The 14,353-nt window shown below is 42.5% G+C and overlaps 1 protein-coding gene across 1 annotated transcript in view; it reads right to left on the reverse strand.

Moving 5' to 3' along the window:
* Positions 1-2,794: 2,794 nt before the first annotated feature.
* The window catches only part of aif1l (allograft inflammatory factor 1-like), a 63,343-nt gene continuing 51,784 nt past the window's right edge, over positions 2,795-14,353 (reverse strand). Inside the window, exon 6 of the mRNA XM_039764393.1 lies at positions 2,795-4,154. Within this exon, the coding sequence (XP_039620327.1) occupies positions 4,067-4,154 (88 nt within the window). The 3' untranslated portion in view covers positions 2,795-4,066. The remainder of the gene's footprint in view (positions 4,155-14,353) is intronic.

Raw genomic sequence — 14,353 nt, forward strand, 5'->3', positions numbered from 1 at the left:
TATTGCAGCTACATGACAGAGAGAAATAGAAGAAATCCACAAAATAAGAGGTTTGAAAGATTAAAATTTATTCCTTTGGTGTTTCACAGGAAAAGACAGTTTGTGTTTAGCAGTCGTCTCTAGAATATCGGTGACCCCCTTCCCCCTGTTAAATTCATATACAGTTACAATGCAATATATAAAAAAAATAATATAAACGACAGCTGCTCTACATGAAATAGGCACTGATTAGTAAAAAGGATCAGATGAGCTCAATGGAGTAGTCGTCAGGTTTCCAGTTTTCAAGCGTCTCACTGGAAAGAGTGATGAGTGTCGGTCTTGCCAAGTGACGTTAAGGTGTGCTGAGCCATCATGGGATGCTTATCTTACAAACAATGCTCCTCAGCACTGAAGAGCTTCCTGAAAGTTTGCTTCTAGGCATCCACAATCCCTGGAGACCTTGATCCTCTTTTGAAAAATCTACAGAGCTGTCCAGAAGGGCCATGGGCTGCTCTTGAAATCCTGTTTACTCCTTAATCTAGCTGTTCTGCTTAGAAGTTACATCCACTGACACAGTGAGAGCATCAGTGGAAGTGATAAAGCCAAACACGTCCATGTGTGAGCTTAATACTAAGTAGCGAGGTTTGAAGACATTGAAACAATTTGCACGTTATCTTTTAGAATGTACAATGTCATCCCGTCTTCACCACCATTATTGTGTTGTTTCGAGCGTCAATAGCAGTAATAATAAGATGCCAGCCTCCAATAGGGACAGTGCAATGGCTCATGTTAGACTTCAAAGAATAAAGTGAATTACATTACTGCATTTTTAAGGTTTATTTAATTTAAAAAGTTTGTTATGGTCACGTCAAGACTTGAAAGTTAGAATTGTTGGTCTAAAATATATCCTGCTTTTTTTTTTTGTATAGTGGGTATGTATCCACACAGATCTTATAATATTTACAAATAATATTTACAACTTCTTGTGAGTGGGACCCCCCCTTAGCAGCAACCCTAGCACTGGATTGATAGTTTTTGGATGACAGGAGAGGTTAATTAATATCAAAAAGACGTTAATTCTCTTTGAAAGTGAATGAGTTTTTATACAGGATAACAATGAGACATGGTATGGAATGGCAGGACCACACGTATTCCTCCAATCTCGTTTGTAATACAGTACACAAAGTCAAACTGGGCAACAGTGCCAACTGTATGGATGGGCAGTGGATTCAGAAAGCATGAAGACCCCTTTATTTTTGAAACATTTCGTTATGCAGCGGCCTAATTCTAAAACCTTTGAAATTAGTTTTGTTTCCACATCAATAAGCACTCAATACCTCAGAATGGCAAAGCCAAAACAGGATTTTAGAAAATTTTGTAAATTTAGTAAAAATGTAAAACTGCATTATCCCATTGATAGATAGATAGATAGATAGATAGATAGATAGATAGATAGATAGATAGATAGATAGATAGATAGATAGATAGATAGATAGATAGATAGATAGATGGCATCTGAAGTCTGGCACAGGTGCATCCCATTTTATTTATCATCATTGAGATGTTTCTACACCTTGTTTGGAGTCCACCTGTGGTCAATATAATTAACTGGACAGGTTTAGGAAAGGCAGAAACACACCTGTCTATAGAAGGGTCTCATGGCGGCATAAAAACCAAGCCATGGGGTGGAAGGAATTGTCTTCAGACCTTAGAGACAGGATTGTGTCGATGCAAAGATCTCAGGGAGACTATAAATGAACATTTCATGTGACACTGAGGGTTTTCAACAGTACGGTGGCCTCCGTAATTCTTAAAGAAGTTTGGATCCACCATAACTCTTTCTAGAGCTGGCCACCCAGCCAAACTGAGCAATCGGGGGGGAAAAGAGCCTTGATAAATGAGGTGACAAAGACCCCAACGGTTTATCTGGCTGTGCCCCAGAGAGCCTTGATAAGTGAGATGACGAAGACCCCAATGGTCAATCTGGCTGAGCCCCAGAGAACCTATGTGGAGAGATGGAAGAAACTTCCAGAAAGACAACCATCACGACAATACTCCACCAATTAGGGCCTTACGATAGGGTGGCCAGAGAGAAACCTCTCATCAGTAGAGACACATGGAAGTCCATTTGAAGTTTGTAAAAAGGCACCCAAAGGACTCTCAGACTGTTAGAAACAAGTCTCTGGTCTGATGAAACCAAGATTTGCATCATGTCTGGAGGAAACCAGGCGCTACTCATCAGCTCGCCGTATTCCAACAGTTAAGCATGGTGGTGGCAGCATCAGGGATCGGAGACTAGTCATGGTTGAGGGAAAGCTTAATGGGGCCAAGTGCAGAGATTTCCTTAATGGAAAGCTGCTCAGAGCACTCTGGACCTGAGACTGGGCAGAAGGTTCACCTTCCAACAGGACAAAGCAAAGACAACACAGGAGTGGCTTAGGGATAACTCTGGAAATACCCTCAAGAAGTGCAGCCATCATTTGGACTTGAACCTGAATGAACATCTCCTGAAGTATCCACCAACTGTCAGGCTGACAGTGCTTGAGAGGATCTGCGGAGAAGAAGGGCTTGAAATCGTCCCCAAATCCAGGTGTGTGAAGCCTGTTGCATCAAACCCAAGACAACCCCAGACTTGACTCACTGCCAGAGGGGCTTCAAGTAAGCAACTGAGTGAAAAGTCTTAATACTTGTGTCAATGGGATATTATAGTTGTCTGTTTTTGAAACATTTGCAAAAAATTCTAAAATCCTGTTTTTCATTTTGTCAGTATGGGGTATCGAGTGTCCTTGATGGGAAATAAAAATGAAATTAAATGATTCGGGCACAAGGCTGCATCATAGCAACATGTGTGAAAAGTGACGGGTCCGAATACCCTCTAAAGGTGCTCTACATTTCCTTACAGATGGCTTCAAACTGAGACTCAGTGTGGCGAGGGGGCCTCATATCCTGTCCCTTTAAGAAATCAAAGGAGTTCAGAGACTGGGAATATGGAGAGTGGGAAGAGAGGAGAGGATGGTGATGCTGGCATAGATCATCTCACCACTACAGGTAAGAACATTTCAGGTGAGCATCTGCATTTTTAAAAACAGTTCCACACAACCAAAGGCATACACACACATGCAATCAAAGCAGAACCTCAAAATGGATTCAAGAACGGCTATATGTGCCAAGGTAGCAATGGCATTAGATGGACAATGGGCAGGAGCAGGGTCTTAGAAGAGACTGTGCAGAAAAGCCAGCACATGGAGAGTTGGTAGGACACTGTAGTTAATTACAAAAAGCAAGGATGCCCAGAAGTTCTTAAAAGATACTTGTCCCTTTAAGAAAATGAAAGAAACTCCGAGGTTTAATGACCTCGAAGCCTCTCTGACCTGGCAGCCACTGAATTCTGAATGCCAGAGAAATTCCATTGTTGGCTGCAGAAATAACTGCGGTATGGGATTTGAAAGTCTTTTGAGTTTGTAGTTGCGAGGTTTAGCAGATGAAAATATTAAATTGATAGAGGATTTAAGAGAGCGAAACTAGATGGGTAAAGGGAGAGTTGTGTTCTGATGTTTGAAGAGCGGGCAAGCAGGTGAGCCACCTCACCCAGCCAGGGGCCTTTGTTGCATCCATTTTCAGTACACCACTTTTGTATTTCTCCCTATAATCATCCCTTCTGCTTTAATTTTTTTTTTGATGTTTGTTTAGTTCTCCTTGGCAGTTTATTCAGCAGTGAAGAACCCCTAGGAGGCCCTCTGTCTGTACTGATCTACTAAACAAAGTATATGCTTTACATACATACATACATACACATACTGTATGAACTTATATACTGTATATGTATATACACACACGCACGCACACACGCATTTGTTTAATATTTCTGTAGAGAATGCTATTCAGCTATTGATACTTGTTTTCAGACTTTTTCTTTTTGCATAGCAGCAGCAGGCTCCTGATGATGGAGTCCTTGCCATCTTTAACACATCTTTAGTTAAAAAGATGGCTGCACACTGAGTACTGTATAAGCCTAGAGAATGACAATGCACAGGACAGAGTAAAGCTTGGTCCCTGTTTCCCTAAAGTTGCGGCTCTTGATGTCTGCCTATGGAAGGCTTGCGATGTCCCTTTTAGGAGGAGGACCTGTTGGTTTGATGCTGCTTCCATTTGCTTTGTCTTCGAACATCATGACCCTAAAAAAAAAAAAAAAAGACAGTAAAATTTCACTAGAAGTCACTTCAGTAGTTTTAGAAAAAAATGTTACATCTAATAGGTAAAATAATGCAAAAGTTGAAAGACTTTGGTTAGCTCCTTTGAAACCAATTGGAATTGGAGGACACAGACCCTAAAAACACTCAGTGGATCTCCTATACCAGTGATGGCGAACCATTTAGAAACCAAGTGCCCAAACTGCAATCCAAAACCCACTTATTTATCGCAAAGTGCCAACATGGCAATTTAACCTGAATACCACCTAAAACTGAACACCAGCATAACCAAGAAGCTGGTGGTGGATTTTAGGAGGCCCAGGCCCCTCATGGACCCCGTGATCATCAGAGGTGACTGTGCAGAAGGTGCAGACCTATAAATACCTGGGAGTGCAGCTGGATGATAAATTGGACTGAACTGCCAATACTGATGCTCTGTCTGTCTATCTACTGAGCTTTTAGTTTAGAAAAGCAACTCATACATTAACATCTTTTGTCTTAAAAGAAAAACATAATAGCGGAGCTTTCAATGATACAAACAACTTTTTGTTGAAAGGTAAAAGTTTGCATTCGGTATGCTTTTGAACAATTAATGTGCTTTTTGCTGTTGTATGCATGCTGATAATTTGTCTAACCTTGGCTCATACTTTCTAAGCTTGACAGCAACACATGCAGCACTCAGGTCATCTGTTAGTCTGTTTCTGGTGTCAGATTTGATTTAATTCAAAGCTGAAAACAGCTGCGCACAAGCATAAGATGTTCCAAACAAAGTAAGGAAAGCAATCTCAAGTGCCTTCATTGACTTAAGATTATTTGGCAGAGAATTCCACACTTTAAGGATTTCATTTTCATAACTAACTGTGCTGTCCTTTGTCATCCCTTCGATCCTCTCAAGTGTTTCACGCAGGTCTTCCCTATTAAGCTCCGCCCCCAAAGCTTCCATTATATATTACGGGTCGTGGATCAGGTGTGGCGATTAACAACTCAACAACGATAATTACAGATGCGGACGACTCCTCACCTGTGCGCTTAAGCGAGGACTGCCCGCATCACAAAGCTCCCGGAAACCGCTCCGGCCACTCTACCATAACCCTTTAAGCCGCGAGTGCGGCAATTATCTGTTAAAACTGGCCTTTTCAATTTTGAGCTGTGGACCCGCTATACCACATCCCCTCCAACCCCACCACGGGAATCACAGACTCAAAAGGCTGCAGTCCGTGCCGCACCCTCAAGCAACATGTGTGCCGCCCGCCTTACCCCAGACAGGAGAGGAAGGACGCGCTCCCATTGGGCTGCTGGGCAGAGGGGCGGGTGATGTGAGAAAAGTCCTCCGCCTTGAAGAGGGGAAGCGGTGAGGGGAGCAGCCCGGCCCCGCATTCCTCTGGCTTTATAGTAACGAACTCTGTGCTCGGGCGACGGCGCGCGTGCCCACTGAGAGGGCTCTGAGTGCCCCCTTTGGCACACATGCCATAGGTTCGCCACCACTGTCCTATACGGTAAAACATTAAGGTTAACATTAAGGGGCGTCCAGTCCCTCAGAGCAATCTGATTAGTCATTTTGACTTCGATGTGATTTGTCAGTTTGGCTTTGGTGACGTGATCAGAAGAGGAAGTGTTAGTGTGAGACACAAAAGGATGAAAGATGACATAGGAGGCACACCTTCAAAGTCGAGATGTATAAAACTGGACAAGAGGCGAGAAAGGTGTCTCGAAAATAATGACAAGGCCTGAGAAGCTGGCTTTATGGGAACACGCTTGAGAGACGGAGTGTCGGTCAACAGAGGTTCAGACACACACGGATACTGAGGAAAGGCCCTGAAGATACACATAGGGCAAGAGCACATATTTTTTAAATTATTCAGTTACCTGTTTTTGAGAATAAAAGAACAGTCTTTGAGGTCTGGAAGGAAGCTAGCTGAATTGTTCCTGGCCAGCAGGTGGCAGCAACGTCACTCCCTATGTGGCTGACAGGGCCCTGTTAAATAGTGAAGGTCCCAAAAGGGTTACAAAGGTGTTGTACTTTCCCATAGGGGTAGTTTGGTCTGCAATATCTTGGGACAACCTGAAATTCTGGATTGCTTATAGGCAGCAGCAGTGCTTCTAAAAGGCAACTGAATGTGGAAGATCCTGCTTGTGGTGAGTCAGTATGGTGGACTAACCAACACAATGAAGACTCCATCCAACTCTATGAAAAACACATGTCAAGGAATGGAGACTAGAAAATCTCCCAAGTCACTGAATATCCAGTTAAGTCAGTCATGAAGAAATGGAATTACAGGCATCTTTATGAAGCGATGCATCCGCAAACCCTGTAGCAATATGAAGGACCGCTCCCACACCTCCCCTGGCCCGTCTTGTTCCACTTTCATCTGGCAGAAGGCCCTGTAGCATCCAAACCAGCTCTGCCAGGTTCTGCCACAGCTTCTACCCTGTGGCTGTCTGAACTTTGAATGCTGTACTGCCCCCCTGCCCTCAGATCTGTACCTAGCAGCTAGCTAATTAATATGCAGTACATTTCTGTCACTTGTTTCTACTATTGTTTTTTATTATTAGTTGTTGTTATTATTTATTAGTAATTATTTCACATTATTACTATCTATTCACTTACATATTTTTTCTTATCTTCTTATAGTATAGTATAGTTCTATACCTGTCTTGCATTTGTCCTGTGTTCTTGTATATGTTGCACCACAGTCCTCAGGTACAGCAGGGAAAATAAGTATTGAACGTTTATTTCAGTAAATATATTCCAAATGGAGGGTGGCACGGTGGCGCAGTGCTGTTGCCTCGCAGTTAGGAGACCCAGGTTCGCTTCCAGGGTCCTCCCTGCGTGGAGTTTGCATCATGTTCTCCCCGTGTCTGCGTGGGTTTCCTCCCACAGTCCAAAGACATGCCTGTTAGGTGCATTGGTGATTCTAAATTAGCCCTAGTGTGTGCTTGGTGTGTGTGTGTGTGTGTGTGTGCACACCCTGTGGTGGGCTGGCGCCCTGCCCGGGGTTTGTTTCCTGCCTTGCACCCTGTGATTGGCTCCAGCAGACCCCCCTGACCCTGTAGTTAGGATATAGCGGATTGGATAATGGATGGATGGGGCTATTGACATGAAATTTTCACCAGATGTTGGTGACAACCCAAGCAATCCACACATGTAAAGAAATCAAAACAAGTAAGTCCATAAATTATGTGTAAGAAAGTGGAATGGCACATGGAAAAAAGTATTGAACACATGAAGAAAAGGAGGTGCAAAAAGGCCTGGAAAGCCAAGACACCAGCTGACATCTGTCAGTATTTAGAAAGCAATCCTGAGATTGATGGCCTATAAAAAGGTTTCTCATTACCAAGGTGTCACACAAGAAGCATCTCATGATGGGTAAAAGTAGTTGTTGCAAAACATACCGATGGCATTGGTGACAGACATATTTCTAAACTTCTGAATGTTCCAGCAGGCACATTGGGGCCATAATCCGGAAGTGGACTGGATAATAAACTGGCCATGACCAGGTGCTCCTCATAAGATTTCTGATAGAGGAGTCAAAAGAATAATTGGAAAAATTGTCCAAGAGCTAAGGACCACTCGCTTGTGGAGAGCTTCAGAAAGACCTGGAATTAGCAGGTCCATTTGCTTCAAAGAATACAAGAGGTAATGCACTCAACTACCATGGCCTCTATGCATGCTCACCACTCAACAGTCCAATGCTGAAGAAAAAGCTTGTTGAAGCTCGTTGAAACAACATTTGGACAAGCCAATGAAATATTGGGAGAACAGTCTGGTCAGAGGAGACCAAAATTGAACTCTTTGGATGTCATTGCACACACCATGTTTGGATGAGAACTGGCACTGCGCATCCCCCCATAAACACCACACCAATAGTGAAGTTGAGAGGTAGAACATCATGGAGGGGGACTGTTTTTCAGTATATGGTACTAGCAGACCTCATATAATTGAAGGAAGAATGAATGGAGAAATATACCGAGACATTCTTGTTAAGAATCTGCTGCTATCTACCAGGATGCTGAAGATGAAACGAGGGGGGGCATTTCAGCAAGACGAGGAACCCAAACACACAGCCAAGGAAACTCTCAATTGGTTTCAGAGAAAGATAATAAAGCTTCTAGAATAGCCCAGTCAATCATCCGGCTTGAATCCAATTGAAAATCTATGGAAAGAACTGAAGATCAGAGTTCATAGAAGAGGCCACCGGAAACCTTCGAGATTGTGTGGAAGAATGGGCCAGAAATCACACCAGAACAATGCATGCAACTCGTTTCTCCTTACAGGAGGCATCTTGAAGCTGTCATTACCAACAAAGGCTTTTCTACTAAGTATGAAATAAATTTCAGTAAATGTGTTCACTACGTATTCCCCCTGTGCCATTCCACTTTATTACACACAACTTAATTTATGGGCTTACTTGTTTTGATTTTTTTGCATGTGTGGATTACTTGGGTTGTTACCGACATCTGGTGAAATTTCATGTCAATAGCCCCATTAGAAATCTTTGACTGAGAAAAACGATGTGTTTAATATTTATTTTCCCCCTTGTATGCTATTTCATGCATACAATGGGGGATGCAATATGGTGTATGGATGGTATGCCAATAGCGCCACTTGACTTGGAAAGAGTATGGTGCAAGTGGATATCTGCTAGAGCAGGCTGTCCACAAGAACTGAAGAAGACAAGTGAGGAAGGCCACCAAGAGATCTCTGAGAACTCTGAAGGAGTGACAAGCTACAGTGGATAAGATTGTGCACACAACAACTGTGCCCTGGGTTTCTCTAGCCAGCTTTATACGAGAGTGGCAAAGAGAAAAAAATCACACAGGGCATTTCCGCAGAAGGCACATGGGAGACTCTGCAAATAGCCAGAAGCAGGTTTCAATGGTCTGAAGCCAACCAAATAGAGCTTTTTGGCCATCAAGCTAAACGCCACGTTACAGCACACATTATTACAAACACATTATTCCTACCGTGAAGCATGGTGGTGGCAGCATCAGGCTGTGGGGATGCTTCTCTGCAGCAGGCCCTGGAAGACTTGTGAGGGGGAAGTGAACGGAGCAAAATACAAGGAAGTCCTGCAGGAAAACCAGATGGAGTCTGCAAGAAACCTGCTCCTTGGCAGAAGACTATTAAGACAACAAGCCCGAGTAGAAAAACAACAATGTGAACGTCCTGGAGTAGCTGAGTCAGAGTCCAGATCTCAGTCCATTGGAGAATTTATAATGGACTTGACAAAGATTGTTTACTCAGGATCACCATGACAACCGACAGAGCTGAGCAGTTTAGTAAAGAAGAAACAGGAAAATGGCAGAGCTGACAGAGCACAGAGTCAAGGCTGTCATCTACTAAATACTGACATGAAGGTGGTGAACACTTGAGATTAATTCAAGTTCAGCCGGGAGGCAATGGGGTTTTTGTTCATCTGGAAACAAAGAAGGAATCATAAGGTGGCTTCTTAAATGACCACTGTGTCAGAATGTGGTGCCAAATCCCTCCTCTAGGGGGCAGTCTAACAATGTCAGACCTGGACAGTATTTCATGAAATGCATTCTTTATATTGGTGCGAGCAAATTCACCTCTTCTTATATTGTGCCTTGAAAGGAACAGAAAAAAGATGGAGTCCCTTTCTAACCCAGAAAACATTATGAACGGAAATTCATAATGTGACCTCTAAAATTTCAGTGAGTAATTGTGCCACACTGTTATGCCCTTTCTCTCCTCTAGGGGCAGTCTATTTTTTTTTTTTTTGAGCAGACAACGCTGATCTTGAGACACAGTTTTCTCTTTTTATGTTCATTGACCACCCAATGGGGAAACTGAAGTGTTGGTCCCCCTCTGTAAATCAAGTGTCGATTATGAATGGGAAAATCAATTCGAACTGGGAGATGAGCAGCCACCGGTTGCTTGCAAGTTGCTATCTTTATATATATATAATACACTAAAGTGGCTGTTTGTTTGTCTGTCCAGAATTTTAACTCACCTGTAGCTCGCAAACATTTTGACCGATTGACCTGGAATTTGGTACACATACACTACGTGACCTCTACTGTCCACTTTTCGGGTGATGATTGACCTCCAAGGTTATTCCTCTTTTTATTTTTATTTTATTATAGAATCAACTTTGGGCAGAAGCCAGCAGGGCAGCTTTGTGGTGCATGCATATGGGTGCCATTCTCATCCCTACCACCTTTGCCGTCACTTCCTTCTTCATATCTTAAATCATTCTTGTGGCAGATTGAAGACTTAAGTGCCAGCTTAAGTGAAAAAAATTAAACAAAATGTACTAAGTAATTGCAATACAAACACTGACAATCAGTTTTGACGCAAAAAGATGTTGACAAAAGAAGAGAAGAAGAGGGCCACTAGGGTGGAGAAAAGAGCCTCTGAGCAAACGAATGATAAACGTACAGAGAATGAGGATGAAAACTAGGAATACTTAAGTCAAGTGGATTCACTGCATGCTATTGTGCAGTGCGCCGTTACTGGTCATTTATAATGGTAGTGGGTCACGGTGGGCAGCACGGTGGGTCGCTACTCTGATGATCACCCTCAATTAACCCCCCTCCCTCACCATGATGGTCAGGCTCAACTCCAGTGAGTGCACTCAGTTAACCAAGGGGGACCCTGTTGACTCCCAGGGCCGGATTAAGGTGGGTGCTATTGATGCTGCAGCATTAGGCCCATTCCTGAAATAGGCCCAGATGAAAACAGGTGAGAATTTTCCAGAAGCTGAACGGTTTTCCTTTGCTATATTAACCTCAAAATAATTCTTAGAATGAAATTTGGAGTCCGACTTTCAGACGCCTAGACACAGCATTACTTATTATACAGTTACCATTGTTCTGTATTGTAGGAGTAAAGTTGGACAGTTTAACATCTGTGGCAGAGCGACGGGCATTAAGCAAACTCCTGTCAATCATGAAGAATCCACTGCATCCACTGAACAGGATCATCTCCAGGCAGAGGAGTAGCTTCAGTGACAGACTTTTGTCACCGTCCTGCTCCAATGACAGACTGACGAGATCGTTCCTCCCCCACACTATGCGACTCTTCAATTCCACCCGGGGGAGTAAATGCGAACATTAATTTTATCTTAATTTTTTTAATTTTTATTACTATTTAATTTAATATTGTTTCTTTGTATCAGTATGCTGCTGCTGGATTATGTGAATTTCCCCTTGGGATTAATAAAGTATCTATCTATCTATCTATCTATCTATCTATCTATCTATCTATCTATCTATCTATCTATCTATCTATCTATTATATAGTGCCTTTCACTCTATCTATCTATCTATCTATCTATCTATCTATCTATCTATCTATCTATCTATCTATCTATCTATTGTATAGTGCCTTTCACTCTATCTATCTATCTATCTATTATATAGTGCCTTTCACTCTATCTATCTATCTATCTATTGTATAGTGCCTTTCACTCTATCTATCTATCTATCTATCTATCTATCTATCTATCTATCTATCTATCTATCTTCTTTGCGCTGTGACATAACTATAATGTCGTTCAAGTTAATGCTATCAATTTTACGTTAAACAGTTTACTTAGTAATTTAGCTGCGTTTTTTTCAATATCTTGGGTATTCTTGCCACTTTATTATCGTTCGGTAAGTGCCACGTAGTAAATTTTTCACCTTGAAATTTAGTTGTACAGTAAAAATCGATGGCTATTTAAATGGCTATCTGTAAAGGTAAAACTAAAAGCCGGCCCGCAGGCCCCGCATGGATGTTTAGAATTTTTAAAATCCTCGACAGGATTCTGGTCTATTATGAAATTTAAATTGTGGACAAATTTTTACCCTCAAGAGCCTGAACTGAGTCACTTTGACCCAATGTCTCTACAAATTCATTTTTTCTTACTCTGTTTCATAAGAGAATTGTGAAATTTTGTGTATTTCATTGTTAGGTTTTCTGCATTAAGTGCACTTTTCAGACAATTGCTATTGAATGTTGATGTTACATAGTTTGAAGTTAATCTCAAGTTGTTACGATACTACGTCGTTATTATTATTCATGTTCTATAAAGGCTGGCTGGTTGCGTCGTAAGCGATTAAGGCTCCTTGGTGGGTCTGAGTGCGCGTGTACGGTGAGTGTCGAATGCACAGGCACCAATGCTGAGAAAAAATAGGCCTTTTTTTGCACTGCAGCATCAGGCCCAACTTCGTCTTAATCCGGCCCTGTTGACTCCCCCTTACTTTAAGTCGTTCCGATGATTGCGCTCAATTAACCAAGGTGGGAATTGGTACATTGCAAGCACACATGAGAAAATGTGGGCTGCGACCCCAGAAAGGCTGATAAGGTTGGCAACCTTGTTGGGCCGAGCGTTAAGAGAAACCGAAAATAAACCTGAATCATTGGTGAAGCAACCGCGATTTGAATGAGCAGCGCACAGATAACGGAAGGTGGGACTTTCTAATGTGGACGAGACAGCCACTGAAACAGGTTTTTAATATGAGCTTACAACCCAAAGATGGCAACTCGTGACCCAGTGGTTGAGATGCCCTGTATTAGCTGGCATTTAATGCTTCATACCTGAGTGCATTGACAATTATGCTTAATCTCATATAGCACCTTGAATAGAACAGAACAGAATTAGGCAGTTGAGCTGATGCTCTCTCTGAAAATGAAAGAGTACACAGCTCCTCTGTGCCACCTGGTAGCAAATAAAAGGGGAAAATAAAGTGACTTCTACATGTTCTACAGGCTGCGGTTTTACCACAGCCCGCTACTGGCCTGTTTGCTTATTCTTGTCTTCCTCTCCTTTTACTTTTCCAGCACTCATTTTCATGTGCCTTGGGTGATAACAACCCCACCCATCCTTTAGTGCATTTCAGTCACACTGGGGTATGATTTTGCACTTTATGTACGCTGTCTCTGCTCCCTATTGTCACACATTCCTTGTATTTTTATTCAGTTACTCAGCCGGGGGGGCACCCCCGCACCCCCCCACATACACTGGAATATATAAACAGACTCCACAGAGCTGTGTGCGTCGACTTCTTCTCGATCCGCCCTTTCTCAGTGCCTTCGTTAGATGGCTCTGGGCTCGCGTTCAACACTTGGCGCAGTCTGCAGCGTTTCCCTGGTATCTCACAAACTGGCACAGCGTGCTGCCCAAATTTTATCTGGCGCCCTTTCTGTGTGACAGCTCAGGGTCAGAGGGTCACAAGGACAGCTAAGCTATGTGGCTGCGTTCCTATTTTGGCTTGTCTGTGCAAAGCTACCATAAACCCTTAAGAGCCGTCCTCCTCCTGGATAGAAGGAAACACAAGTGCCAGTCTTGTGTTGCTTATTTATTTATTTTATTATTGCTATGCAGTACGTCAGACACACCACAAGTATCTAAAAATATACGGATGTTTCTATTTGCTCTCACTACAGGCTTATCCGTCCTAATCAGCTCCTCGGGCCATCTCCTTAATTCATTTAGTGTCGTATTTACTGATCTCCCGGGCAGCACAGATAAGCCTCACAGGATGCACTGTGGATTGGCAACTCAAGTTGCTGCACCCATCGTCCTTTGATTTTGGTTTTCTTTTTACTTCAACTTAACCCTGTTTTGCTGCGGCAGTCGGATCTTCACAGTCTGGAAGGTGTCAGGGTTCATAAACTCACACTGTGTATGCTGGAAACAATGCGACCCCCACAGTAGGTGCCATCAAATTCACTTCCTCTTATATAGTGCCTTGAAAGGAACCGAAAAAAGATGGCTTCCCTTTCTAACCCAGAAAACAGTGTTTTTACACACACTAGGACAGATACAACATTAGAAAACCTGTAAGTGAGACATCTTAAATGTCGCAGTGTGGATATAAACACAGGGACCTCCAGTTTCTGTATTACATCTCGCCTGAAGAAGGGGCCTCGAAAGCTGGCATATTGTAATCTTTTTATTTAGCCAATAAAAGGTGTCACTTTGCTTGACTTCTCACTACATCCATAATGGCTAACACGGTACAACACCCTAGTACTAACCCAGAAAACTAAACGTAACTTCATAATGTAATCTCCGTGTATTCGATTTGTTCTTTCCATGACAAGCCCCTTTATTTTACTACAGTTCTGCCCACATTTTTTCCTCTATTCTGCTTTATCTTCTTCTTCTTTTTTATTTTATTAGTTAACTAAAAGCTTATCTCTCTGTTATATAAAAAAATCCTGGGACGAGACG

This window comes from Polypterus senegalus, chromosome 9 (genome assembly GCF_016835505.1).
Source record: "Polypterus senegalus isolate Bchr_013 chromosome 9, ASM1683550v1, whole genome shotgun sequence".
NCBI classification, from domain to species: domain Eukaryota; kingdom Metazoa; phylum Chordata; class Cladistia; order Polypteriformes; family Polypteridae; genus Polypterus; species Polypterus senegalus.